This window comes from Mustela putorius, unplaced genomic scaffold (assembly GCF_011764305.1).
Source record: "Mustela putorius furo isolate JIRA1106 unplaced genomic scaffold, ASM1176430v1.1 tig00003834_pilon_pilon_pilon, whole genome shotgun sequence".
Classification (NCBI taxonomy): domain Eukaryota; kingdom Metazoa; phylum Chordata; class Mammalia; order Carnivora; family Mustelidae; genus Mustela; species Mustela putorius.
In genome coordinates, this window is record NW_025421987.1 from 124,162,602 (window position 1) to 124,189,660 (window position 27,059).

Below are 27,059 nucleotides of genomic sequence, written 5' to 3' on the forward strand. Positions count from 1 at the left end.
CAGAAAACATACAGATGAAAATGAAGATAAATGCTCTTAAACCGTGTTTTTTTTTTTTTTTTTAAGTCATGTTGAATGATTACTATGAAAAAGTCCTGTAGTTTTGTGTAAGTCACTGCAGGAAAAGAGTATAGTAGGGGCAACAAACATTTTCACCTGAGGTGTCTAGACATGAGAAAAGGAACAAAGAGAGTGATATTTTTTTTTTTTTTTTTCTTTCACTTACATTATCCAAATAATTTCCTTACCTTTTAGATTCTTATGATTTCAAATTGAAGGCTTACTAAGGTTCCAAATATGAGAGATTCTCAAATATGATAGAGCATAAGCCACACTGGTCAAATGGAAGCATGGCAGGTCATCAGCCTTAGGCCTGAATTATTCAGATAATCACCCCATTTCAGTTGATCAAAAATGCAGGCTTGACCTTTTTGCATTTTTAAACAAGATAAAATGTGATTATTGCTCTAATCATGTTGTATCACCTTGTTTAAAACAAATAATTGAGACACAGTATAAATAAAATAAAACCAAGTGTTTGTATCTAAGACACTGTATCTGTGCCACTGGACTATACAACAGCAGTTTATATGGTGTCCTCATACTTCAGAGGACACCAGAATTACCTGCAGAATTTGTGGAAACACAGATTTCAAGACCCAAAGCTCAGGGATGCTAATTCCAGTTCTTGGTCTGTTATTGCTGCTGGTTGACAGGTGGTACTTAAGGAAACACTGGTCTAAAACACACACACTCACAGGAATATTCATACAGGCAGTTCTTCTCATGGTGGTCCAACTCCTGGCCTTCATACAGGTTTTCAGCCCACAATGCGTGCTCTTAATAGTAGAGAACTTCAACATGTTTTCCCTGAATTTGCCAGCGATCCTGTTGTTGGGAAATTAAAATACTGATAAACTCTCCAAGACTTAAAATTTCTTTAAAATACTGGCAGGAGGTTAACAACATAGATGCTTTTATGGCCTCGGTTCAGATATGTTTGCATCAATGATCTTTGGAAACTTTGTCCAAATTACTGTTGAAATTGTTTATTTCAGAACTAGGGCGACCAGATCCACCCCACAACTCTTGAGTGTGAACAGCTTTGTTTTTGCAGAGGCAGTGGCTAAAATAGACCAGACTTTCCCATCAGCTGTTTGGTCATTGTGCTTTTCAGTGGGATTATAGCATGTTACAGTATTTTTCTCTGCAGCTTAAACATTGAACAAACCCAGACATCCGGAGATGCTAAAATGAAAAATCTGTTTCCTCTTGCTTTGCCATTTGCCAAGTGAACTCTGTTAGACAGCACATTCTATACATTTGGAGTAAATGAAATTACCCTTAATGTGTTGGCAACATCTGTCACAAAACACTCTTCAATCTATGGCTTAAATGCATTGGATAGGAATGGATGTGACAGTATATTTAATTAGGCACAGTTATGCTTGGGGGCACTAGTTTTGCCTTAAGAACCAGTTTTTTCTTTTCCTTTTTTGTTCTTTTTTCTTTCTTTTCTCTCTTCCTCTGTGTTTTTCATTTTGTTTTGTTTTTAAATAACGTCCTACACAACATGGAGAAGACTCTGTATGTAATCTTTGATGAGCAAAGTGGCTGACAAACACCAGTCTTTGTTGTCGTTAACCTGCACTTCAAACTCTGTAAGTTGTCCCCCATCAAGTATCATCAAGACGTTGTGCCTCTCTGGGGGGTTCCTTTCTACAACTTCCATTTACTCACTAATTGTACATTTCTTTCATCCCTTGAAACTATTAAGGAGTTTATGTTCTTAATAATTTATGGGAATTCTTTCTTCATTGAACATGAGGAGGCAGAGACAGTGGCTCTGTCCTCCCCCAAGAATTTCCATTTTATTGTTCATTTATTTGCAGTAAGTGGCCTATTGAACAGAAAGGAATATTTCTGTTCATTGTTTTCCACTCTATGCCTACTGCTGCTATTTGCAATTCCAAATTATGACAACCCTCTTCCTACTCTTCCCTTTGATTGTCAGTTTCTGGTTTATCCACAGAAGCAACGCTCCTTCTGTGTCATCTGTAATCAAATGAGTCCCCAAACACTTTCTGAGAAAGGATTCTGTAAAAAGACCAAACAATCCTTCCTAAATTAATTCCAAATGCAGGCATTCAATCCTTCTATTCTTATCATGCATGGATTTTGATTCATCTGTCATATGCTCACATTTCTCATTTGCATATTGCCTTCCAAACAAAGACTAAAGTCTACCTCTTGCACCACTGGAGAATGAGATCACCTCTAGGGCACTAACAAGAAAGGTTTTTCTACCAAACAGAATTTGGTCTTTATCTCTGATTTATGACGAGCAATCCTTTATGTAGCTAGAGCAGGTTGATTACAATCCGGGGGGTTTCCAGGATTGTGACAGTTTAGGTGTTGGAATCCCTAGGGGCAATATTCTAAGAAGGTAGTCTAAGTTTCAAGCTCAAAACAGTATTGAAGTCTTGCACCTGCTAAAGATTAGAATGTTGCGAAAGTGCAACTTTTTGGTTTAAAAAAAAAAAAAGTGCTTCAGGACTTCCATCTTAACTTTGAGGATTTTCTATAGTTTATCCCTAAGTGCTTTAAGAAGGACCCAGTGTTTTTTAGTGTTCACTGTTGGTATGGCACAACGACCACCGGAAATAAACACAGAAGCTGGGTTTTTTTTGGGGGGAGGGGGTTTGTTTGTTTTTCTTAAGGAAAAAGTTAATGTGGTTTTGTTTAACGGAATTCAGGCAGCCAGAAAAGAAAGTGATGTGTCTCTGAATTATAATTACTAAAAGCTTATCTTATCATGTCTCTGATTCAAGAAGTCTGCTGATGAATGACAATTCATGAATGCATCAAGAAATTAAAACAACACAAATGAAAATTTATGTATATATATAAACTACAGATCTTTAAAATAACATATATATATTTCTGATTGAGTCTAGCAAACAACAAATATCCTTGCAAACAATGTTGGCTCTGAAAACAAAACATTTCCAAATATTTGGCTCAATTTCTATTCTCCCTCCATATTAATGAGGAGGAGCCCACAAGGAAGGATGAATGAAAGCCTGATCTTTTTTTAACAGATACAGTCAGGAAGTCAGATTTGGATAATACCAGGAGGAATTGATCATCCTGAGCAAAACGTTCTGAGAAACATTTGCTTACGGGTGGTTTGTGTGCTGACATCCTGCCATCTACATAAATCTGTCCTAGTTTTATTTCTTTAAAATGTTCACTTACATGGGAAGAAAAGTCAAACAGTGAAAAAAGTGTTTACAGAAAAAAAATAGCATTCAAATACATCATCATTTTATTACCAGTGGGTATTTAAATGAGTTGTGATATCATGGGCTTCTACGTGTATGGTCATCTTTATAATAAAGCATTGAAATTTCAATAATCTCAAAGATGCTGTCCAACCTTAGCTTTTCAATTAAGAAAAAATTGTTCCATTCTCTCAGCTAGTCAATTAAGGTAGAGTAAGGGGGGGTGGGGAGGAAGCATTTGCCCTTTGCTTCACTAGCTATGTGAAACTATGTATATGAACAGAAAATTTTTTAAATGTCTGTTATTTCTTGCATTCCCAACAGTTATAATAAATCAAAGAGCATATTCTAGAAGTAGGCTTTTCTTAACATCCGACGAAAAACTTGACTTTTTTTTGGTAATATTTTAGCAGTGTTACATTTAACCAACGTTTAACAGAGTTCAGTATTCTATCTTTTTCAAAAGCACAAATAGAAAGAAAGTAGGTCAAAAGATTAGGAGGAAAAACATGGAAAATACGAAGTCTGATTTTTATATCATTTGTACTAGATTTTAATCTGTCCTTCAAAAGATCCAGTCAAGAAACTCATCTGGACCAGCATTGTTACTCTGGTGGTAGATTGTATTGAGATAATCAATAATTACCCATATAAATCATGGATAAAAGCATAAGCCAAAAAAAGTCTTAGTCAATATTGAGAAAAACTAGATAATTTGCAAAGTGTTAGTGTTTTTCAGTTAGCGAAGTTTGTATTTAGAACAATGAAAGAGGATTTGTATGATATCTTGGAACACATTCTATATTGAATATTGGAATTATAAATGATAAGTATTTTAGACAAATCATAGATAAATCACATCAAAGGAAAAGGAAGTTATTAATGCTATCTATTTAGATAACAACAAAATGGCATGGGTGGATGTAAAAAATCATACATGGTTGAACTTATCCTTTTCATTAAAAAGTAAACACATTTGACGTTAAGTAGTTGACTGTGTTTATTGTTTTTAAAAGTTTCCTCCCTTGTGGAACCTGTTTTCAGATGGACATTGTGTGTGCTTGTAGGGTGCTGTGATTACGCCGACAATGGACCATCCTATGTCAATGCAGCCAGCAAATATGATGGGCCCCCTGACGCAACAGATGAATCATCTTTCATTGGGCACAACAGGAACGGTGAGTTGAAGAGTTGGTTTTGCTTTGTTTTCTTGGACTTCTTCGATAAGATGCAATGCAGCTTTTACTGGTATTATTAGCAAAACTGGCCCTATGCCGTTGACTGAAACAAGTTTCCAGGTTCCGGTGTGCCTCGTGCATACACATTCAGTATTGGGGCACATTTACTCCCATTGACCAGATTGAAGTTTCCACTGTGTTGCATTTAAATTTGAGTCACTTCTTGTTCAAAGGACACAGTACACTGGGTATGATACCCATTTATGGAAAGGTCTTTATGCACACACTTGCAAATCTAGAACTTGTAACGTAATACATCTGAGCCTGGTTTTCTTTTCCCACATGCTTACGTACTCTACCTAATATATCATTCCTGGGTCATTCATAAGTCAGGGGCCAACCTTGACTATGACTAATACATAGAGCTTGTTATTTACTTTCAATGTTTAAATCAATAAAAAGTAATTGAGAACCTGACACAATCCAGTTCTTTTCAACTTTGTTTTGAATAGGTAGACAGGTAATGTTGAAAAAAAGAAAAGGAATCTAGTGTACTTGATGTTTTTTGATAGGTTGGGATACTTTTGTTGAGCCATTATTTTCTTTAGGGGAAAAAAAGTACATAAAAATGTTTATTACAGCATTGATTTATATCAACCATTTGGCATCATTAACACAGTTTTGTTTTATTTTTAAAAAATCTATTCAAAGACAATTTCCCCAAATGGTTAAGAGGCAAATGTCTAATACAACCTGGAATACTACAATTTTGTTCATTATCAGTATAGATCAAACATCAGAATCAAAGTCAATCTTTCATATGACACTATGGTAGCAGGTTTTCCTCTTTACAAATATTAGTGCAGATGATTTTGTCATTTTTAAAGATGTAGTCATTTTTTAAAAATCATTTTTCTGAGTGAGACAGCTTAATTATGGAAAGAGCACTGGACTAGGAGTTGGGAGTACTAAACTCAAATCTTGGTTGAGCACTGTTCTTTCACTCTGTCTTTGGGAAAATAATCTCTTCCAGTCTGTTCCCCTCTCTGGTTGAGTAGTGAGCAGTGATGCTATATGGGGGCTCTTTCACTATCCACCTCTATAACATAAGCCTGTATGTCTCATAGTTGCCACTTCTGTGATTCTTCACAGGTACTCTGACATTGTCTCTAAATATCTATGTACACTGAGGACACTAGCTTTATATCAGAAATTTTACCTTAAAGCAATGGCTTGCTTGCCACATAAATGTAACAACTCATGGGCTTTTTGGAGTATAAGAAGTTTCTGACATGTCCACTGAGGCCAGAAAAGTCTGCCCTAAATAGGAAGAAAATCCATATGCCTGATGGAAAGAGTCCCATTGTTTCAATAAGGAGATTTTCAATAAACAGTACTTACCTGAGACCTCAGTCGCTGAACTTATAAAAAGCAGTTGATGATAGCTTACCTGTCTGAAAGCAGGGGCTAGATCCAATAATTTTTTAGGTCTCTGACCTAGACTTTCAAGTCATGTCTAAGACTATATTTAACTCTACACTGTGGTACAGTTAATTTTCATCAGGGAAATAGTTTTAGGAATGTGTATGGAAAGGTGGCTTTATGTATGCACCTGCAGATCTAGATCTAGTAACATAATACACCTGAGCCTGATTTTCTTTTCCCAGATGCTTATCCATTTCAGCTAATATGTCATTCCCAGGTCATTCACAAGTCAGGGGCCAACCTTGACGACAACTAATAAACCCTGGAAATATATCACCAAATTTGGGCTATATTTACTCATATCACAAACACAGCCATGTAATTTACATAAACATTTAGTCACTTCACTCATTTACTAACAAAGCAAGTCCCAAGTTCATTGGGAGAAACTGAAGTTTCTTGTGTCTACGCTGTTGATTTCCCTTCATATCAGCCTTTCTCTCCTTAAAAGATGATAAATTCTGAACAAGTGAAGTAATTCAATCTTACTGTGTTGAACGGCAATCTAGAATCCAAGAAGAGGATGACTTATAATACAAACATCTGAAAATCTAGAAAGTCTAGAAAGAAACACTTTCTAAATCCTACTTAGTTGAATCAAAAACAAAACCAGCTGACTTGCTGAAATTCAGATTTGCCAACTAGAAAAAAATACAAGAGCTAGGTTAATTAAGAATATGACTGAATCCTTTAGAGAATTGAAAAATAAGCTAAAATATATAGAACAGTTTCAGAATTACAATAGAGGCTGATTCAGTAACATATATTATGATTAGTATTTGAGCATTTCAACAAGAATGCATTTATATGAGATCATAGTTTTTTGCCCAGCTAATAATAGTCAAATTACTCAAAAATGATATATAATCCTTCCCTTTCTTAGAGTGTTTTAAGCAGGTGGCTCATTTTTAACACCAAATTTCTTCTAATTTTTTTTTCATTCTTTTCCTGCTTCACATTTATACTGAATAATGCTTAGGCACATCATAAGCTTTGTGTAAATTGATGGTTTACCAAGGGTTAAAATTCCATAAGTTTCTGGAAAGCCAGAGAGAGAAAAACTATTACTTTGTTGATGTTTAGTGGTGTCCAGAATATGGCTATACTTTTTTCTCAAACTGTCACTCTTACACTTTGATATGCCATCAGAGATTCCTTTTATCTGAATTTTTGATTGGCGTGTGTAGTGGCTATTATGCAATTGAAATGGATTCTTTTAATCAAATTTCTCCACCTTACTGCATCTTTTCCATTGCTTTATCTATTGCTGGGAATAGGTGGCTTGGTATCATGGAAAGAACAGTGGGCATTAGAATTAAACCTGAGTTCAAAGCCAGGTTCTGCCCCTAACTAGCTATGGTGTGTTAGGTTACTTAACTCTCTGAATTTTTATTTCCTCTTTTACCAAGGAGGAAAATAATATGTACATCCCAGTGGTGGTGTGTTAAATGGAATGATATACGTAACATACCTAAAACCATGTGTGACACCCGCTAGATGCTTATCAAATGAGCCGCCTTTATCTCTCTACCTCAAGTGGCTTCATAATGTGGCCATTATGTTCATTAATGTGGCCATTCAATCCAGGTCACCAGAAGGAATATAGAAAATTATCAAGGTCATAGTACAAGTCTAGGCCCATTCTGTCTCATTTGGCATAAATTATTTTTCTCAAGTTTCTACTTCCTTAGCTTCTAACTTTTTCAGGATTGTAAACCCAAAAGTCCAGAGAAGCCAGCTAAGTCGCATTAATGAATAAAGCCAATGGAGATCAAACAAGACAGCCTGGAAACATGTCAAATTTTGTCTAGATTTATCATGTCACAAACATAGTCATGTAATATAAGTACACATGATATTGGAGATTATATCTTAAATGAGAGATATTTTCATGCAATAATAGTAACAGTCTGTCTGAGTGTTGGATGAATCAATCATAGGGAGAAGGGGTACCTTGGCAGCCTTGTCTAAGGAAGGCAGCCCCGGCTCAACTCCAGAAAGCTATTGCTATATGGTCATACTGACTCAAGGTGGCCTCACCTTCCCATTTTTTTAAGCCAAGCTAAATATTTGCACTTTAACAGGCAATCTCCCTGCATTTGAATATCAGTCCCAGTTTGTCCTAAGTGCTCTCAGTTTGTGACTCCTGCCCAAGGTTTTCCTGGTTCTCCTCTGATGTCTCTGGCCATTGCTTCTTCTTTGCTTCTATAGGCTGCTAAGCCAGGGTTTCATTTTTAACTTCTCATTCATACATGATTTCCTTAAGCAACCTCATCCACTTTCACGGTTTTGAACTTTGCCTTCTATGCTGAAGACCCCTAAAACTGAGTCCTCAGTGCTAACCTCATCTTAGACTTTTTAAAAATCACTTAACCAAAACTTGCAAAATAACTCCATTTAAATCTTCCAACATCTCAAAGTCAGTACAACACAAACTAACTTCATGAGTTTCCCCAATTTCCTTTCCACTGACCCTCTTCCTCTTCTGTGTTTCTGCTCCTTAATTCTTCTCCAACTAATCCCATGACCATTTGCCCAGGCAGTCCAATGCTACACTTAGGACTCAATCTCGACTCTTTGCTTTTCCCTCACCACCAGATGCAACTATTCAAGATCCACCGGTTCTGTCCATAGACGTTTGTCAACTACATCCCTTTCTCCACATTTCTAGAGTCTCTACCCTGGGCCTCATTTGATTAATTGTAATAGTCTCCTAACTGCCCTTAGCTTACTCCAATCCATTTTCTACCATGTTGCCACGGCCAGTCAATCTAAAATTATCTGACCATGTGTCTTTCTTACCTGTAACTACTCAGAGGCTTTCAGATGTCTGAGCTCACAGAAACTCTGCAAGACAAGGTGTGAGCAGTGACAACTCTAGATTAACACGGGAACCTCAATGCCAGAAACAGGTCCCAAAGGCAGGGCAGAGAGAGATTCAGTGAATAATCCAAAGTAGGCAGGGATCAGGGTTGATATGGGTTGGAGCCAGATTAGAATTTTCCATTTCTAGAAAGGGGAACTTAGGCCACAGGTCATGTCCCACTTTTCTTTCTGAGATCCCTGGGATCAAGAAGTATATTAAGCCAAAGCCTCTTTTTTTATTGTCATAAAATTAGATATATTTGAGCCCCTATAATTCCAAATTTTGAAATGGGTACCATGTAGTTTGACTAATCTTTGTCTACTATTTGCAAACTCAAATGTTTATTGTTGAATTCCTTGCCCATTTTTAAGCTGGGCAGAATCTGCAGGCCTTAGGAGAAATGAATTGTATGCAAGCATTATAACTTTTATCCCAGGACTCTGCTGACCTTGAAGAATTTTCTAACTTTACTGGTTTTATTTATTTATTTTTTTGTCATAGGATTCCCTCTATAGAACCAAAGCACCATTATCCATAATTTCTTATCACTCCATTGTAAGCTTTAGCAGAAACCACTGGGGATTTTACTGAGTTATGAGAACCTCCAAACTGCATGACAATCTTGTTTGACAAGTTTCTTATCTCCTTTTCATTTGTTCAGTTGGTGGTCACCAGTGGCTTACAATGTCACCAGAATCTGTTCAAAGAAATAAAAAGTTTTTGTTCTGCACGTTCCTTATCTGCAGTTCTGTTTGTGCTCTCGAATCCACTGGTGATTTGTGACATCACTGGAGTCCCATGGTGTAACCATAGCCACGCACAAAGATAATCTTCTAATTGTAATCCATTTGTTCACCATGGTTCTCTACATTTTTCAGTCATGGCATTCCATTTTTAATGCTATAAAATTCTGACACTATCAGGTGAAAATCCTGAACTATTCGTTTTGCCTGGAGATTTTCTTTCCTCAAGTATTAGCTATGAATATGAGTATTAAGATTGACAGTGATAAAAGAAAAAAGCAACATAAGATGTTAAGTGGACTCAGGATTAGGAACTAGTATTACAAATTCATAATTGGTAATGAGTATACTTTCAGGAAAATGTATCAATTAATTAAAACTAGTCAAGTACAAGAAATAAAATATAGATAAAGGGAAATAGTTCTAAAAATGTATTTAGTCTTAGTGTAAGATAATGAACTTTGATGGTAGTCTTATAAACAATAAGTAGGCATTAAGTGAGATCCTAGTATTAGGAAAGTTTATCTGCAAATATCAAGCTTTTGCTGCTTAAGAAATGGATTCTGAGTTGAAATATGTTACAACAGAGTACAAAAGCCCCAATAGATAAAATACCAAAGCTCATGAACGGATAGGTAATAAAGGAGGAGCAGGATGCCAAAACACATATTTAAAAAAGTAATTAAGGAAACAGTAATTTAATCAAATACTTACATGGACATATACACATAACCCATCAAATGAAGTTATCAAAAGAAAACACATCACTGATGAAGGTGTGAAGAAATAAACATTCTCAGTCACTGACAGTGGGATGATAGAAATCTAAATTTGTAAAAATGTCAGTTGAATAGCAAGTCAAGACACTTCAAAACAGCTCTTCCAATTCACCACGCAGTTAGAGTTTTGAGAAGCTATTTTATAGAGATATTCTAAATAACAGAAAAGCCTTTAGACCTCAGAAATATCCAGCCCTATGTTCTTTATAATGGCTAATAAAGAAGAATGATTAATTAAATTATAATCCATTCATAAACCAGAATGTGAGGCAGCATGAAGTTATAAGTTTAAAGTAGGAAAAAAAATTATTATATTAAATCAAAAGAGCAGGATATAAATTTGCACATGTGGAAATATAGTATCAACTATGAAAAAAATTATGCAATAAGGCTGTAAGAAATTCAAAATAAGTGTGGTTATTTCCAGATGATGAGATGGGAGATAATTTTTATTTTAATCATTATCCTTTTCTACATTGTCCAAGTATTCAACAATGAGCATGATTTACTCTTGTGATTTATTTTTAAATGTTATAAATATATTCTTGGGAAATGACTAGTGACAGGGTTATAAAATCAACTTTTTTTTTATTTATAGCAATAATATGTGATTGAAGTTTTCGTTTTTTGTTTTTTTTTTTAAGGTACTAGGAAATACTATCACTATTAATAAAATGTTTGAAGTTCCTTTAAAAATGATTCTACTTATTCTCAATTTGGGATTACAATGAACTCACATTCACATACCTGTTTTGAGACACCAAATAACTCATGTCCAAGGTTTATTTGCATTTGAATCTTTGATGCATGTTGGGTTTTGCTGGCCAAGGTGCCTGCAATGTCCAAGTCTTAATCTATCTTCTCACATGCCATTTGCTCATGAGAGAGGGATTAACATAAATCATTTTAGGGCTAGGAGATTAAATGGAGACATTTGTGATAGTCCAAATTCAGTTAACAAGGGGGTGGGAAAATGAAGTTTGAGGTTTTTGATTTGAAAATGGAATGAATGATGGACATGTGTCTAGAATAAGGGTCAAAGAAAATCATCTATTTAATCATGCTTTGGCAGTTTATTTGAACGTGAGTACGATCTGGTCCCTTTTACACAGTTTGCCCCTCTAAGGGAAGTTAGGGCTAGATGAGAACTTTCCATTTTTAGAAGGGGGGCCTTGGGCCATAGGCCATGTCCCACTTTCCTTTTTAAGATCCTTGACTAAAGCAATTAGATTAAGCCGAAGTTTCATCTTTTAAAAAATCAGATATATTTGTTTTCACATAACCTGAAATTTGGAAACGGGTGTCACGTAGTTTAAATTAACTTTTATCTACTATTTGCCCCTTCCAAGGCTATGACACTTTGGAAAAAGACAGCAGTCATCTGTTGAATAGATTCTGCTCTGTTTATCTCTGCTCTCACCATTTTAGCCCACAAAGCTTCTTGGCCTTGCCCAACAGTCCCTGGGATCAGAGCCAGGGCTGAGTGATTACTAATGAAATTCCGATTTCAGAAATGTATCAATCTTCATAGAGTGTGGGAATATGCACATTTTTTATTTATCTCTTTAAAAATTTTAGTTCTTTCTTTTGTTCTCTAGAATTTCATGTCACACTGTGTTTTGGGCCCTTTCCAGATGGGCTGCTTTTTAGAACATGTGCATCAACCAGAGAGGGTAAAAATTTCACAGCGATTCTCCCAGGAGGGGCCAAAATGATGACAGAGTGAGGAAGATGATGGAATCCTAGGATAGAATGTACTGCCCTAGCAGGTCACACAGGGGCCTCACAACATATACCCTGTGGCAATTCTGGGGACCATTGTATCAACTGTCAACTAGGGGTCATAGTGCCTTGAGCATTTGAAGGCAGGGGGTTTAGGCAACCATATGACATACAGTGGGCACTTCCACATTTTAGAGCTAAGATTCTATTTTATTTTCTTTTGTACTTCATTGCATTCTTTCTCATGCTCTTTTCATTCAAAGATTCAGTCCCAAGACAGGATTATGATACTCCACCAGCTGTTGTGTCAGGTAGGAAAATTCTAATTCCTTTAAGATTTGATTGGAGGGGAGAGATGGAGGTTGCCTGGTTTTCTCCAAAACTCTTTAAAGCAGTGATTCTCAATAGGGCTGGGTACAGGAATTTGAATTTCAGTTCTGGGACTGACAGCGGGATAGCATATGTGGTTCAAAAAAGTTTATCTTTAATATTCCAATCCAGTTTTGCATATGGAACATGAGTATGTTGCTCTTGAAATAAAAAATGAAAGCTCAAAGATATTTGGTTTGTGAAGAATACACAGAAAATAGAGTCTATGTTCTGTGTATCAGTGAATCTCAGTGTGAGAAGGATTCATCAGAATTTCTGGAAGTGGGAGAAGGATATTTATGTTTATCAAAAGAGGGCACAGATTAATAAAAACTAGTTTGAGAAGCACTGCTTTAGAGACCAGAATTCTTCTGAAATCAGAAAGTCATTCCATTTTGTTTGCGCAACACCCAGCGTAGTATCTGACACATAGTAGGTTCTTGATATAATTGTTTGTTGAATGAATTGAAAGTTCAAATTTGTTCTATAAATGGTATTTTGGATATTGGAAGAGAAGCTGCCAGTGTTCCATTTGTACAACAAAGTGGCAGAGATTGATTTGAGAATGCATTAGCATCTTGAGGATTTTAATTAGCAACATTTAAATTGTTTTGTAAAATTCAGTGGTACACTTTGTAAGGGGTATATGTATATGAAGAGGTTGGTTTTTATTTGGAATGGCACAGATCCTCTGTGCTTTCACCTTAATTTCGAATTTTGATTTCTTGCAAAGAGGAAAATGGGCACGATTTTTCATTCTTGTTGACTTTTTTAACTAAATAAAATACTGCCAGCCTGAGGAGCTTTGAACTCTCTGATCCTTTGATGTGTTAGATGATGAGGACATAAAATCTAAACCAAGAAGGGCATTGGTGTGACAGAGCAAGAGACAAAGGCCAGAAATAGAATGAAAGAGCCCAAGGGGCAGTAAAGTCTGGCAAGTGAACGGTGGTTTTCAAGCAGAGAACACTGTGTTCTTGACCACCTGGTTTGCCTGACCCAGCATCTGAAGAGTAATCTGTTTCTCATGTCTTGTGGACTTTTTAAATTATGCTCATGGCTGAATACGCATCTTAAATGTTCAGTTGAGAAACAATCAGTTAGCTTTCAGCTGTGAAGTCACTTTGGTCCTCTTGAAAACTCTATAAATTGTCATTAATTAAAATATCACTGATCTTTCCCAAAGTGTATTACCGGTCATAGCTTAACATGCCTATTTCATTTAGGATATGTGATGCTTGGGAAGGGAAGATACTTCATTCAATGCATACAGCCTTGACTTTTTTAAATATGTGGCTTCCACTCTTGATAATTCACCAACATTAATCATAGTGGAAGACAAAAACTGGAACGTGCCTTCAACTAAGTTGTACGATTTCACTTTCAAGAACAAAATTAACAAAAACAACAGCAAGGAAACATCAAAAGCATTTGCTAGATAACAGTCATAGGTAGGGCTCTTACACAAATCAATTGAGGCAAGATATCTGGCTGCTTGGAGCTCTCACCTAGTTCCATAGACAGACAGGTACCACTAAAAGTTCTTCAGCAGAGAAATTACTTAGTCAAAGTAGTGCTTGGAGAAACTTAACCCAGCAATTTTGTGTGTGCTTAAGGAATAAAAACAATAATCACATAGAATAGTTAGAAAAGCCAAGTATGATATCACTAGAATTTAAAAAAAAAAAAAAAAGTGTTACTATGCCAGCCATAGAGTAAAAAAGAAGAGACTAATACGGAAGTAACAGAAAAAATAAGATGGGGGCAGGATGGGAGTGTCACAGTCCCTTCCCCCATACAAGTTTGGATTGGTGGTTTGACATATTACGAATTTGCATAGACGTCTTTGGCATGTTTGATCTATAGCTAAATGAAAACAGACTACTTACCTTCCAGAAGTGTGTTAATTGTCCTGGTGGGCACAACTTGAATGACTTCTGAAAAATAGTGTATCCTTTGCCCAACCCTTGACCAAATCAGGAGAGTAAAATGGGCAAAGGTGTTATAACAGTTTCTTCTCATATCTCCAAATATGCCCACACTGGACAACTCAAATAATAATAAATTCTTTGCCAGTGTTGGAGCTGACAAAACTGCCATAATGCACCTGAGTTCAAGATGTCTGGTTGGTAATCTACAGAGACATAACCCAACCTAATTATCATTTGATCAACCCATCAAACATTTATTGAACACCTTCTGAGTGCTAGGCACTACATGCAAGTACTTGGAATACAAAGATGAAGAGATAATAGACCAATGTTAAAAAGTACCATGGCCTAATTTAATGTTGTTCTTCTTCTTGTTGTCATTGTTTGTGATGTTTAAATGTACAATGTATGAAGGAACTAAAATCTAGAATCTAATAAGATCAGGAATAAAGTAAATTCTGAGCTGGATTTGAAAGGATAATAAGATGTTAGTAGTTGGGCAAGAATGGGTAAGGTACATGATGGGAATGAGACAGGATATGTAAACTCTTAGAAATAAAGGTATATGAGGTGATTAGATGATAGCAAGTACTTGGCATTCTTGGGATGAAATGTCACAATACAGGTACCAAGGCTAGGTCAGGGTAAATCTGATTTTAGGCAAAGGCTCATCTTTGAGTCACAAGTCACTTTGTTCTTTTATTTACTCAAATAGTATTTATTGGAAACATACCATATAGCCATCATTGTGTTGGGTGCTAGATATACAACTTCCTTCTAAAAACCTAAGGTTGAAGTAGGAAATGAGATACAAACAGGTGATTATGACACAGGATCAAAGTGTTTCTATGTAGACAAATATATGATGTTTAAGTTTATAAATTTTTCAATAAGGTGCCTCAATTCAGAATCTACTTATGTCACAAGTTCTAGAAACTTGGGAATTTGCTTATATTAGTTACCTGAGAAAATAATAAAAATTATCTCATAAAGTTGTTGTGAGTATTAGAGGTATGAAGATATATTAGCCCATGGGGCACCTGGGTGATTCAGCTGGTTAAATACCTGACTCTTGATATCAGCTCAGGTGAAAATTCTGAGGGTTGTGAGATCAAGCCCAGAGTTCGGCTCCACACTGGGTGTGGAATCTGCTTAATACTCTCTCACCCTCTCCCTCTGCCCCTCCCCCAATGCACCCACACTCTCTCTTTCTAAAATAAAATAAATAAATAATATCTTTAAAAAATATATATAGCCCACTTAGAACAGAACCTGGCATAAAATAAGTGTTCAAGTGTTATTAGCAATAGCTATTCTAGTCATTCTTGTTACAAGGTGCTATGATGGCAAAAAGAAAAAAAATCAAAATATAGTAGAGAAGTCAGAAAAAGGGGAAGAAACCTCTAAATGGAGACATAAGGAGATTTAGGGATTAGTCAAGTAAAAAATAAGTTGGAGAAGGAAAATTTCAGACCAAGATTGCAGCATATATAAAGGCTCATGGGTAGCAGGACATAGAAAATTCAGGGAAGTATAAATGGTCCAATGGCATAGAAACACATAGAGAGAGATTGGGAGTGGAGAAAACAGGCCTGGAGAAATAAGCTGGAGCAAAATAAACAGATATGATTACTTGAAGTCTATCTTGATGGCAGTAAATGCTAAATGGTTTTAAGTTGGAGACTGACATGACCCTGGATACAGTTTAGTGAGACATAAAGAGACATAAAATTAGAAAAGGAGACCAGAACTCAAGAACATGAGCCCAAAATGAAGTTGGCATTTGTTCAATATGTGGAAATGAGAATGCAATGCAAACCTAGGATATATTAACTGACTGGCTGTCAGAACAGAAAGATAGAGAAGATTTAAAGGTAGTTCCTTAAGTTGCTGGCAACTCAGTGGCCTGAGGTGTCATTTGCTGTGATGTGAACCAGAGGACAGAGGATCAAGTTTGGCAGGAAAGAGACCAAGGTCAGGACTGTATGTGTTGAGCTTTGGATGTCTGTGAGGCATCCAAATCGAAATAATCAATAAATATTTGGATGTGTGTGTCTGGAACGTAGAATTCTGACAGCTGCCAGCTAGAGATGAATTTTAGAGATATCAACATGGAATTAAGTCATGTTACCCAGAGAATGTTCTTAGAATGAAGAGAAGTAGGCAGAACCTTAAACATATAAAATGGTCAGAAAACATATAAAATGGGCAACTGAATGGGAAAGGTAGAAACAGTGAATGTCCTGTATGGAAGTAGATGCAGCAAGTGCCAGAAACTTTGCACATTTGACTTTGAAGAAGAGTAGACAAGATAAAACTAAAAACGAATGGAGAATGGAATTGACTGATGTTCTGATTTTTTTTTAGATGTTTTTAGATGAGAAGTATTTGGTTATGACATAAAGGAGCCAGGAAAGTATTCTAAAGTTTGAAAATGTCACTTATAAAGGGCATGAGTGAAAGAACTAGGTCACTGAAGAAGGCAGACATCTCTTGTGGGAATGTGGGAAGCTAGGAGGAAGGCTTGATATATGTACTTATAAGTCTGTCAATGTAGGAATAGGATATTAAAGGATTATTATGAGATAAATACTATTTGTTTTTATGTGAAGTATTAAGTGGCATCTTCTGAGAACAAGTAGGAAATGGTAAGAGAAGGGATTTAAAGAGATTTGGAGAACTGTGAAGTAAGAAAGCAAACCACCAATATATACAAAGTTTGAGGGGCAATACTGGAGATCCCTTAGAAGCTAAAGATTATGGATTTTTGTGTTGCCAATATGTGAGGATGTTTGATTTTCTGCTGTAGTGATCAGTAGCCAAGAAGGCAGACAGGTAGATTAATCCAGGGCTAAGGTTTTACTGACTGGAGTGAGAAAAAGGCCAATATGTGCTGACAGTATTGGCAAGAGAGTGATTAAGTGACAAACCATAGTTTCCAGATCAATAGAAAGAGAAAAGTGGGCTATAGGGATGGGAGAGAGGGAGAAACAGGGAATATAGAGAACAGAGGTCTCCAGGATATATATGAAGTGGTCAGAAAAGACTTGGGTTTAAGATTATGAATAATGAACTGTTTCTTGGCAAAGTCAAGGTCATGAAGAAGGTGGCCAAAGGTGAACTTGAGGTGAAGGTGCCAAAGGTTAAAGAAATCAAGCAATATGAACATAAGAGACCACTGTTTAAGTGGGTATTTTTGTAAGTCTGGATTTGTTTGTTTGTTTATTTGTTTTTTGACATTAATAAGGTGTCAGTCAATCACTGATAGGACATATTTCTGGAACATGTTATAAAGATACTAAAGACTTTTCCTCTTAGAATTTTTAAGAATGAAGTTCTTTCCAGAACACTTGGAATATAGATCTAATTAAAGGCAGAAACATGTATCAGATCAGTGTTTTTGAGGGCCTGAATTGTGTATTGTCATGTTACTGCCAATGATTTTAGGAGTATAGGGACTCAAACTTGTACTTTTTACTCTAGCAGCTGTATAGGCACTTCAGTGTGAATTTGAATGTCGAGCTGAATGTCATCAAACACTCAGCTTTAGCTTAAGAGATACTTTGCTTAGGAAAAGTTTTAGGTAAATAGTAAAAATGTGAATTCTTTTTTTTTTTTTAAATAATTCTGGAAGAATATGAGAGAATCAAGAGTGGCGATGTCCAAAAAAACTGTCTACAGTTTGGAAATGGAGTCCTAGATTTATTTCACAGGACTCAGCTTTCCTTGTCAAAGTCTCCGCTACACTTCATCCACATTATTTCAAGGACAGAAGACAGAAGGCTGGAACTACCATGTATATTTTCATTCAAAATCACAGGAAACTATTATCTTTTTAGTGTTTCTTTGCCCTAACAATTATAATTTTTTAAAAGGTGCTCCCATTTAGGCAAATTTCAATGAAAAAAAATGGCAAGTAAAGCATCATTTTTTTTCTATTTACCGTTGGATTTTATGAGGAACAAAGGAAAACTACTGATAATTTTTGTCAGATTTTTATCTCAGTTGCTCTGAGCTGAATTTCCATGAAGGGCATCATCAAGAAATCAAGCAAGACTACTATGGACAGGAAACCAAAGTAGAACCAAAAGTCATTCTTCTTTTCTAAAAACCTTAGAATTTGAACCTGTGTTTGGGAAAAAATGGAAAAAAAAAAAAAAAGGAGCCCAAAGCTGCATTTACAGGAATCCATAGAACTTCTGGGGCATATATGCATTTTTTGTTTTATCTTTTCTACATACCAGCTAAAACAGGTTGAGAATAGTCAACGTTATCAGAGTAACTTCACAATGAGGCTTCACAGGAAAGGCATAGGTAAATCACCATACAGCTACACTCAGTGTGGTCAAACATGAACTTGAGTGTCAGATTCCTAGCCAGGGAGTCATGCTGTAAGAATGAAGTCCTTCACAGGGGTACTTGCCTGGATTTAGACCAAATTCATTGTGAAAATAGTATGCTGGTTTTGCTGCACATTGTCTGTGCTAATCAGTAACATCAGTTTGCATTAGAAAGTAATGCATTGCATTAATTTGGAATTGGTGATAGTCTACCAAGGATTTGGTTGAAGCCTGCCTCTTCTGGTATGGGAATCACTTTATAAAACTAGCCCCTAATTGGGGACAGGGGTGTATTTGAGCTATTTGAAAGAACAAAACCATTTTTCAAGCTCTAAATAAAATTTGTTTTCATGGATACCATGAGCTAATTATGAATGATTTCCATCCCTTAATTAAAAATTAGGTCCATTAGTACCTCCAATTAGCAACAATTAGCCATTAAATTGTATTTACTGTAAAAGACCTGACACAGAGTTATGTGTTCCTACAAGCCATGCATGAAAATTGGTTTCATTTCTTTGCTCAAATATTGTGCATCTATTTTAATTACAAAATTGCATTTGTTTAAATGTACTAATTGATTGTTTCTTTTCAATAAATTTTAATAAGGGAGACTTTGTTCTACTTATTATTCACTCATTCAACTAATATTTATGAGCTCCCAGAGTACGACAAAGAACCAAGACTGGATGATATAAAATAGAGATGTGCCCATTTCCTTCAAGGAACATAGAATCTGACAAGAGAACACTGGGCTGTAATGACTTGTCATATAACACAGCATGCGACAGGTATCATAAAAGCAGTTTGCAGAACACACTTTGTATGAGTATTTGACAAATAGGCATGAGCATGCTGTTATTGTGTTCCTGCTAGTGCATTTATACTGTTCACTACATTACAAAAATAAAGCTTTAAAGACTTCCTGTGGGGCCATAGTGGTTTATTGCTTTATTCAAGTAACTGATAACTAAAGGGAGCTTAAGTCAGTCAATGGTTCTGATAAATAAACATCACTAAGATAGCCCAGTTTTGGGGGGATGGGTATGGAAGGAGTTGGAAGACAAGGATGCGAAATTTTTGTCTTATCTTCTAATCCAGCAAGTTTTTCTGTAAAAGTCCATACTATAAATATTTTAGGCTTTGACGGCCATACAGTGTATCATAATGACTCAACTCTGCCACAGACTGTATAAATGGATGATAGTGGCTATATACCAATAAAGCTTTATTTATAAAAATGTCAACATGCTGAATTTGGTCTATGGGTTATATAGTTTGCCCACCTCTGCTCTTATCAATTCATTTCACAAGTATTCCAAGTTAAATACTGTACTGACATTATAAATAAGCATGAAGTACATTTCATTTTAAAGTTGGCATTTTTGTGTTTTTTTTAATTTCATTGAAGACATATGGAATATCAGAAAGGCAGACATGGGAGAGGTTTAGATAAAGACAGAGAGAGAAACTTCTTAATATTTTAGTGTATACAGCATAATTATTTGTGGAACTGAAGTATTAAAACTCTGAGTACATTTAAAAAAAAAATTTTCACATACTCATCATCTCTGGACTTCCTGGGCCTTATTTGTATGTACCAGCAATGGGGAATTATCAACCAGGAAAATTAAATATATATCCTGCTTAATATCCTTTTGACAGCTTTTAGAATTCTGTGCTTTTAGAGGTTTATAGAAAAGAAAAGAGCTATGTCATCCAAACAGATTTGTAGTAAAAAATATATTTTACATCTCTGTCACACCACCTAGGCTGGTATTCTCATGGCCACTGTGGTTGACTAGAGTCCACTGAAGTCATTCTTGATTTGTCAGTACTAGCTAGCTATTCTGTTTTCCCCTGGGTAACCACATGTCTGAGTACTATATTGTGCCTTGCACTCAACGTGAAGGGAAGCTTTCCTGGTTTCTTCTAAAAAATTAACACTGTAGGGGCACCTCGGTGGCTCAGTGGGTTAAAGCTTCTGCCTTCGGCTCAGGTCATGATCCCAGGGTCCTGGGATCCAGCCCCGCATCGGGCTCTCTGCTCAACAGGGAGCCTGCTTCCTCCTCTCTCTCTGCCTGCCTCTCTGCCTACTTGTGATCTCTGTCAAATAAATAAATAAAATCATTAAAAAAAATCTTAACACTGCATAGGACAGGCCTGGGAGGGTTGGAGATGGGGGTCAGAGCAAATTTCCCTGGGTGAGGCAGCACGCACAAGACATGGAGAGACAGCATCCAAGGTCCTATTTCTTTGCAGCAGAATCCCTCCAAAGAGTGGCAGCGATGGGCCTAGGGCATTCCACAGCATCAGGGACATAGCATCCCTTAATACCCCAACCATCCCCAAGGGCAGTACCTCTGTGATGGCAGCCAAGGGAGAGAGCATTTTCAAGACGAGTTTCAATATTAAAGGAAGCTAATTGCATGTGCGGGAATCAGCACATCTGGTCCTGAAAGCACATGGTTCCCTTTTTAATCAACAGCACAAAGTGGGCACGGGAGGTTCCCGCCAGAGAATCCAATCCTGAATTGACTATCGTGTGCAGCACTTGCCAGAGGTTGGCTTGAGACATCTGATCCTGGAGAGACACGGCCTGACAGACAAGCCAACATTTCTCTAGACTCTGTGTTAAATTAGTTTATCAGAAAGCAAAATACCTGAACCGTATGATTGCACATCCCCATAGAAATGCTTTCTCAGAGTTAAACTGTAATGTTTTAACCTCTTCTTTCTTAGAGGGGTGACACATGACACACACACTTAAACCACATTGCTAGAGACACTACAGTGGAAGTAATTGTCCATTATTTCACCCAATGTTCCCTATATAAAGAAGCCGATGATGAATTGCTGCCTGAGTTCAATGCCTCGGCAAGTATCTCTCTCCAGATGAGCGGATATCCTTCTTTTTAACTGACATTCTAAAGCACATAACTTAATCTATTTCCCTTTTGGCCTTGGCTTTCAGGATGCTTCACGTCAGATGCTGTGCATTGCAAACGTTCCCAGTGGCATGTTCTCTTGATTGCTCTGGACTCTTCATTGATTTGCTGCTGTTTTTAATTGTGCTTTTTAATATAGTGCTTAATTATTTAAACCCTTCATAGATTTCACTTGGAAATACAAAAGCTCTTATTTTTATGGTAAAAAGCGTAAATGAAAAAATGCAAATGGGCTCAGGGAAGTTGGTGTGCTATCAAGTCTCAGTGGTAAGATAAAATGAAAGATGATTGTGATGATGTGTTGATCTGATCTAAAAAATTGGCCAGCAGGCAGTTTTCATTTATTCACACACATGCAACTCAGAATGGGAAAAAGGATGGTATAATAATTAGAAATGGCTTTGAGAGTCAAGAAGGTACTATGTGATTCCTGGTCTAACTATTTAATAATTATTTCACAATGAATTTCACTTAAATTTTCTGAAGCTTAGCTCCCCCCACCTTAAGTACAGATAGTGCATTAGCAGCTCTCTGTGTGTACTTAGCTGAGGATTGATAGAACCTATTGAAAGTACTTAGTACATGCCTGAGTCATAATAGATATTAAATAACGGAGGCTTCCTTTTCTTTTCCTTGCCTTGCATTCAGGGAAGTATGTTGGATATTTGCCATAAGAGATTGACTGAACCAATGCTATTTTAAAATAGAGTTCCCAAACCCAATATCGAACAATGGAAGAAATATTAAAAGAGTTGATGATATTATCTTTCTTATTGTCTGAACTATGATAATATTATTAGTTGGATTAATATAATAAATAAAATTTAAAGCTTTTGTAACAACATGAGAAAATAATATTCACAATGGCAAGCAGAAAAGGTGACAAAATTGAGCTACCGTTACAATTTTGAGTCCTAGGCATGCACGTGAAGCTAAACAAGCGTGCATTACGTAATTATCATATGTGTTTTTAATTCTTTTCTAAGTTCTTTGAAATGTTGCTTTGCAGCTTGTGTCATTTGCTAAGACATTAACAGCATAGTCTTTCACTATATCTAATATTGGGGAGACATTGAAAGATCACGAAAACATGAGTGTGTTAGTATAAAGATGATTGTCATGATTAGATCAGTTGCAGTGATAGCATTGGTGACCTCTAAAAATTTCCCCACTTCTATTCTTATATCTCAGCACTATGGTATTTATGGTAGAGTTAAAAGAAACCTATTTCTTTGATAAAAGTGGCTTCGAATTTTTTTTAACAATTCTGTAGCCTGAAGTCAGTCTTAACTTTTTATGTGAATTCATTATCCACCTACCAGATGGTGCATCTCCACTACAAGCTGACCACTGCTTCTAACACTGCCCATGTTGAAATCACATTTCAAATGATATGTTGTGTCCGTGCCACACAGCACTTGGCACAACCTAAAATCTTCTCAGTTTATTTAATGGGAGCCTTCCAGTCTCTTGTGGTTTATGGAATTGATAAAATATGTTTGAAATTGAGATCATATATAATATACTTAAATTACATGTGGATATTAAGTCTAACTTCCATGAGTTCTTTATATGTATATATGTAAATTTGTAATTATATATGTATATTTATATTTGCATATATGTACACCTTTAAATGTGCATTTAAAATAAGATCTCCTGCTTTGGGGGATAATTTGTTTCCCAAGTTGCAGATCACAAAGTATTTTTTCCTCCCGAAATCATGGTGATAATTTTTGAAGTCCACTTGTCACCCAAGATGCTGCTTATACATTCCTCTTTTCTACCACTAACTTTTATTCATTTTGATGATGTCGAATATATCAGGAACAGTATATTACTTCTTTTCAGGCCAGTCCTTTTTTACTTGTCTGAACTGTGCACTTTGGTGCATTCACTGTGATTTAGCTTTGATACAATATTGATTGCAAAGCTATCAGCTATCTGACCTAGATACTACATATCAAAAACAATAATCAGGTTTCCCATCAAGTTTCCTTAAAAATGAAAATCAAAAAGTTGAAAAGATTTTAAACCAATGGTGCCCTTTAATTTACATGCAATGGACATATTTCAGTTGGCAGCAGAATCGTGCTGGATTCAGGGTAATGGATTGCAGACCCCTATAAGGCATAAATTTAATTACTTTATGTGCCTGCTCTGCATCCAGCAGTCCACCCAAGAGACTTAGATCTGGGAAAGCACAGGACTCCAGATTCAGGAAATGGGAATTTCATTCATAATTGAGCAGTTACTTTAGCAAATCAAATATGTGGAGTTGGTTTAAAAAAAAAATAATTGTTGAGGTTTTTGAGATATTTGTTCTGGAAGATTAAAGCCTACTAGACAAAGAAGACCAGAGACCAACTGTAGTCAAATAAAATTAGATTTACTAGCTTGAAAAATAAGGGAGAAGTTGCAGGTGAACCAGAGAACATCTCAGAAGAGGGACTTTGGAGGGACTCACAGTCACAGTATGACTTTGGGAAGGGCTTCAGGAGGTGGTAGTTTCTGCCCTGGGTGCTGTCAGGAAGTGGGGGCAGGGACAACTGAATGATTGGGTGTATTAGTAAGTATTATCTAGTCAGTGAGAGGAACAAAGCAAAGCTAGAGTTGTCTTTGGTTATGATGCTGTAGTCACTCACATTAGACAGAAAAGGGAGGTGTTTAATTGTTTTTAGGTTTGCAAAATGCCCTTGCCTCCCTCTGTCCTTTATCCCGCAGTCATCGACGGTTCTTGTCTGATGATTGGTGATAACTCTTAAAAATTATTTAATTGGGAATACTATGACCTTGCTAATAGCTACCAGCTAATTAAAGATCATTTGAAAGATTTCCATAAATTCTTTTCTTATCTAAAGGGCAATTATAATGTTGCCTGATAAAAATATAACAGAACATTCAATGGCCTTGATAAAAGGTCAATACAAACATGAGATAGGTCAAAATGTGTTTTATTTATCATAAGCTTTGAGTATATATGAAAAGTACTGCTAGTGCAAAAATGAATCTTTGTGCACAATGAATACTTTATGATGCTGTGCTAAGTACTTTATGTGAATTGATTGGTTACATTTGATTGTCACAACCATTCAGTAAGGAAGTTTCCGTGTCCTCTACAAAATGATTCTTTATAAGATCAGCTGGATCCCCCACTCATATTTATGCTCCTTCAGCTGTTTTAAACTTTTCAACCTTCTCAAATTCCATACACAAGTCTTGCCATTTATACTAAGAAGATGGCTACCTCCTCCTTTATGAGAAGATGGATACTGTATTTGACCTGATCTCCCACAAATGTTTTCCCTTTACTTCGAATGTCTGTTTCTTCATTCTTTCTCACTTCCTATCCCTTTGTATTTTGTCTAGTCATGGCCTTCTTTTTGTCAATGTTAACCCTTTCTTCTATGTTCTTGTCTTCATGTCTTAACTTCTGATGTTCTTACAGCAGTGACCCCACACAGCTTCTTCAACATATACTTATTTATTGATGACATTTCCTCTGCTCAAACAAAAACAAAAACAAAAGTTGTGGATTCGATTTGTTGTCCAGGGTACTGGTGTTAGGGCACTTTCTTTTTCTTTGCTCTCTTCCTCAGTGAAGTCATCTGCTTCCCTAGCTTTAGCCCTCCTGCAGATGGCCTCCAAATCTCTATTGTTCATTCCATCCCTTGAGTTCCATGCCCCCATTTCTAGATACTTCCCAACATCCCCTTCCAATCCCCCCACCCTTGGCTGGCTCTCTGAAGCCCAGGCTTCATATTCACAATTCAAGACTCATAATCTTTCCTCCCAGTCTACTTTCTCCCACAGGCTTCCCTAGGATTCAAGCAAACCATTTTTCAGTACTATTTCTCTAAGACAAGATTTTTAAAATTAAGTGTATCTATGAGTTTAGGATTGTTATATTCTTTGACAGTGGCTTGGAGTATATATAGCTCTTCCTTTTGGGTAAGAATCATATGATTTAATACTCAACTGAGCTTGGAGTAGAGTTGAAAATCTCTTATACATTGACAAGTCATTTTTCTTCCAAGACATTTTGGCTCTCTCTTCCCCACATGCAGCTTTCCTTTTTTTTTTTTTTTTTAATTCCACAATATACTTTGAATCTGCTCTCCATTTTTTAATCTTTCCATTCCATTCTACCACTCCAGTCCAGATTGGGTCCCTGTTACCTTCTAATTTTATTATTGAAATGTCAATACTTGGCCTTTCCCTTTCTTATTCAGCCTTCACACAGCTGCCTGAATAAACATTGAGCTTAACATTTTACTTTAACATGATTTGCAAGGATATGATTTTAACATAACAATTGGGAGTTACCTTAGTAAATGACTACCCCTCCTCTATTCTTTTATTGCCAGAGAGAAGGTACGGATTAGATCTCTGAATCTAAAGTCAACTTTTCTAACAGCAACAGTCAAACTTGCAAGCCAGTGCATACCAGAGATGTTAACACTACTCAAAGCTATGGATGATTTACAGAGATTACCCCACAGGGACGTGGGTGCTAAAAACTGCCTCACACTGTAGAACCACAATGGTGATTGCTTATTGTTCTCTGTGTGAGTGCAGACCTAAATTTCTTCTGAGAAGAATCTTATCTTTCCTGCAGCTAACTTCCAAATAGTGAGAGGTTTATTTTGGGTGGAGTGAGTGGGTTTTCTTAAATTCTTCTTAGCTTCTTCAATTTGACACTATCTATCCCATGCCAAATTCAGCTTTAGGATTTATGTGTTACCAACAGGAAAGAAAGCTACATTCCAAGTCCTTGTCAAGAAGTACAATTCCAGAATCACTAACGCTCATATATTTCAGAGCCTTGGCTAAAGGATAATAATATTTTTGGAGGAATATTTGGATAATATGCCATATATCCGTTCTCCTTAGTTATTTTAAATTATAACCTTGGATTAAACTGAAGAAGCTGTCTTACCTGTAATTCTGTGTCCCATTGCCCCCCCTGAAAAATAGCTTTTTCTCAAGTATGCATTGGCACAATGCCATTCATTCTGATTTGAAGGACTCTATAATAATAGCCCTTGGAAACCGACTTTGCTTACTTTAGATCTTTTGCTCCTTAAACTATACAGTATCTGGTCTTTTCTGACCTGTGAAAGAAATGTCTCTCTTGCCTCCATATTGCAAATTATTCTTCTCTGCTTTGATTTATTTTCTTACCTAATGGACACAGTATCATGTAATCCATTACTAACTAACTCTGATGAATTTTAATGGCATATATTTTATTAGCCTTGCTGACTTCATCTTATTTTTTTCCCTTTGACTCATTTTTTCTCACTTATTTGATACTACAACATATTGTACAATTTTGGAAGCTGCCTTAAAGTCTTTTTGGGAGCAAGCTGAGCTATAATTAAATAAATGAGTGGAGACTCCTAGTATATAAT

The 27,059-nt window shown here is 36.3% G+C and overlaps 1 protein-coding gene across 11 annotated transcripts in view; it reads left to right on the forward strand.

The window, feature by feature from the left end:
- Positions 1–27,059, forward strand: part of RBMS3 (RNA binding motif single stranded interacting protein 3) — a 711,391-nt gene that overhangs the window by 643,438 nt on the left and 40,894 nt on the right. For 8 of the 11 annotated variants that reach the window (XM_013057187.2, XM_013057186.2, XM_013057191.2 and 5 more), the window contains 2 exons: positions 4,352–4,462; positions 12,321–12,368. In XM_013057187.2, coding sequence (XP_012912641.1) covers positions 4,352–4,462; positions 12,321–12,368 — 159 coding nt within the window. The remainder of the gene's footprint in view (positions 1–4,351; positions 4,463–12,320; positions 12,369–27,059) is intronic. The other 3 variants (XM_004754312.3, XM_013057190.2, XM_004754313.3) reach the window with 1 other exon arrangement.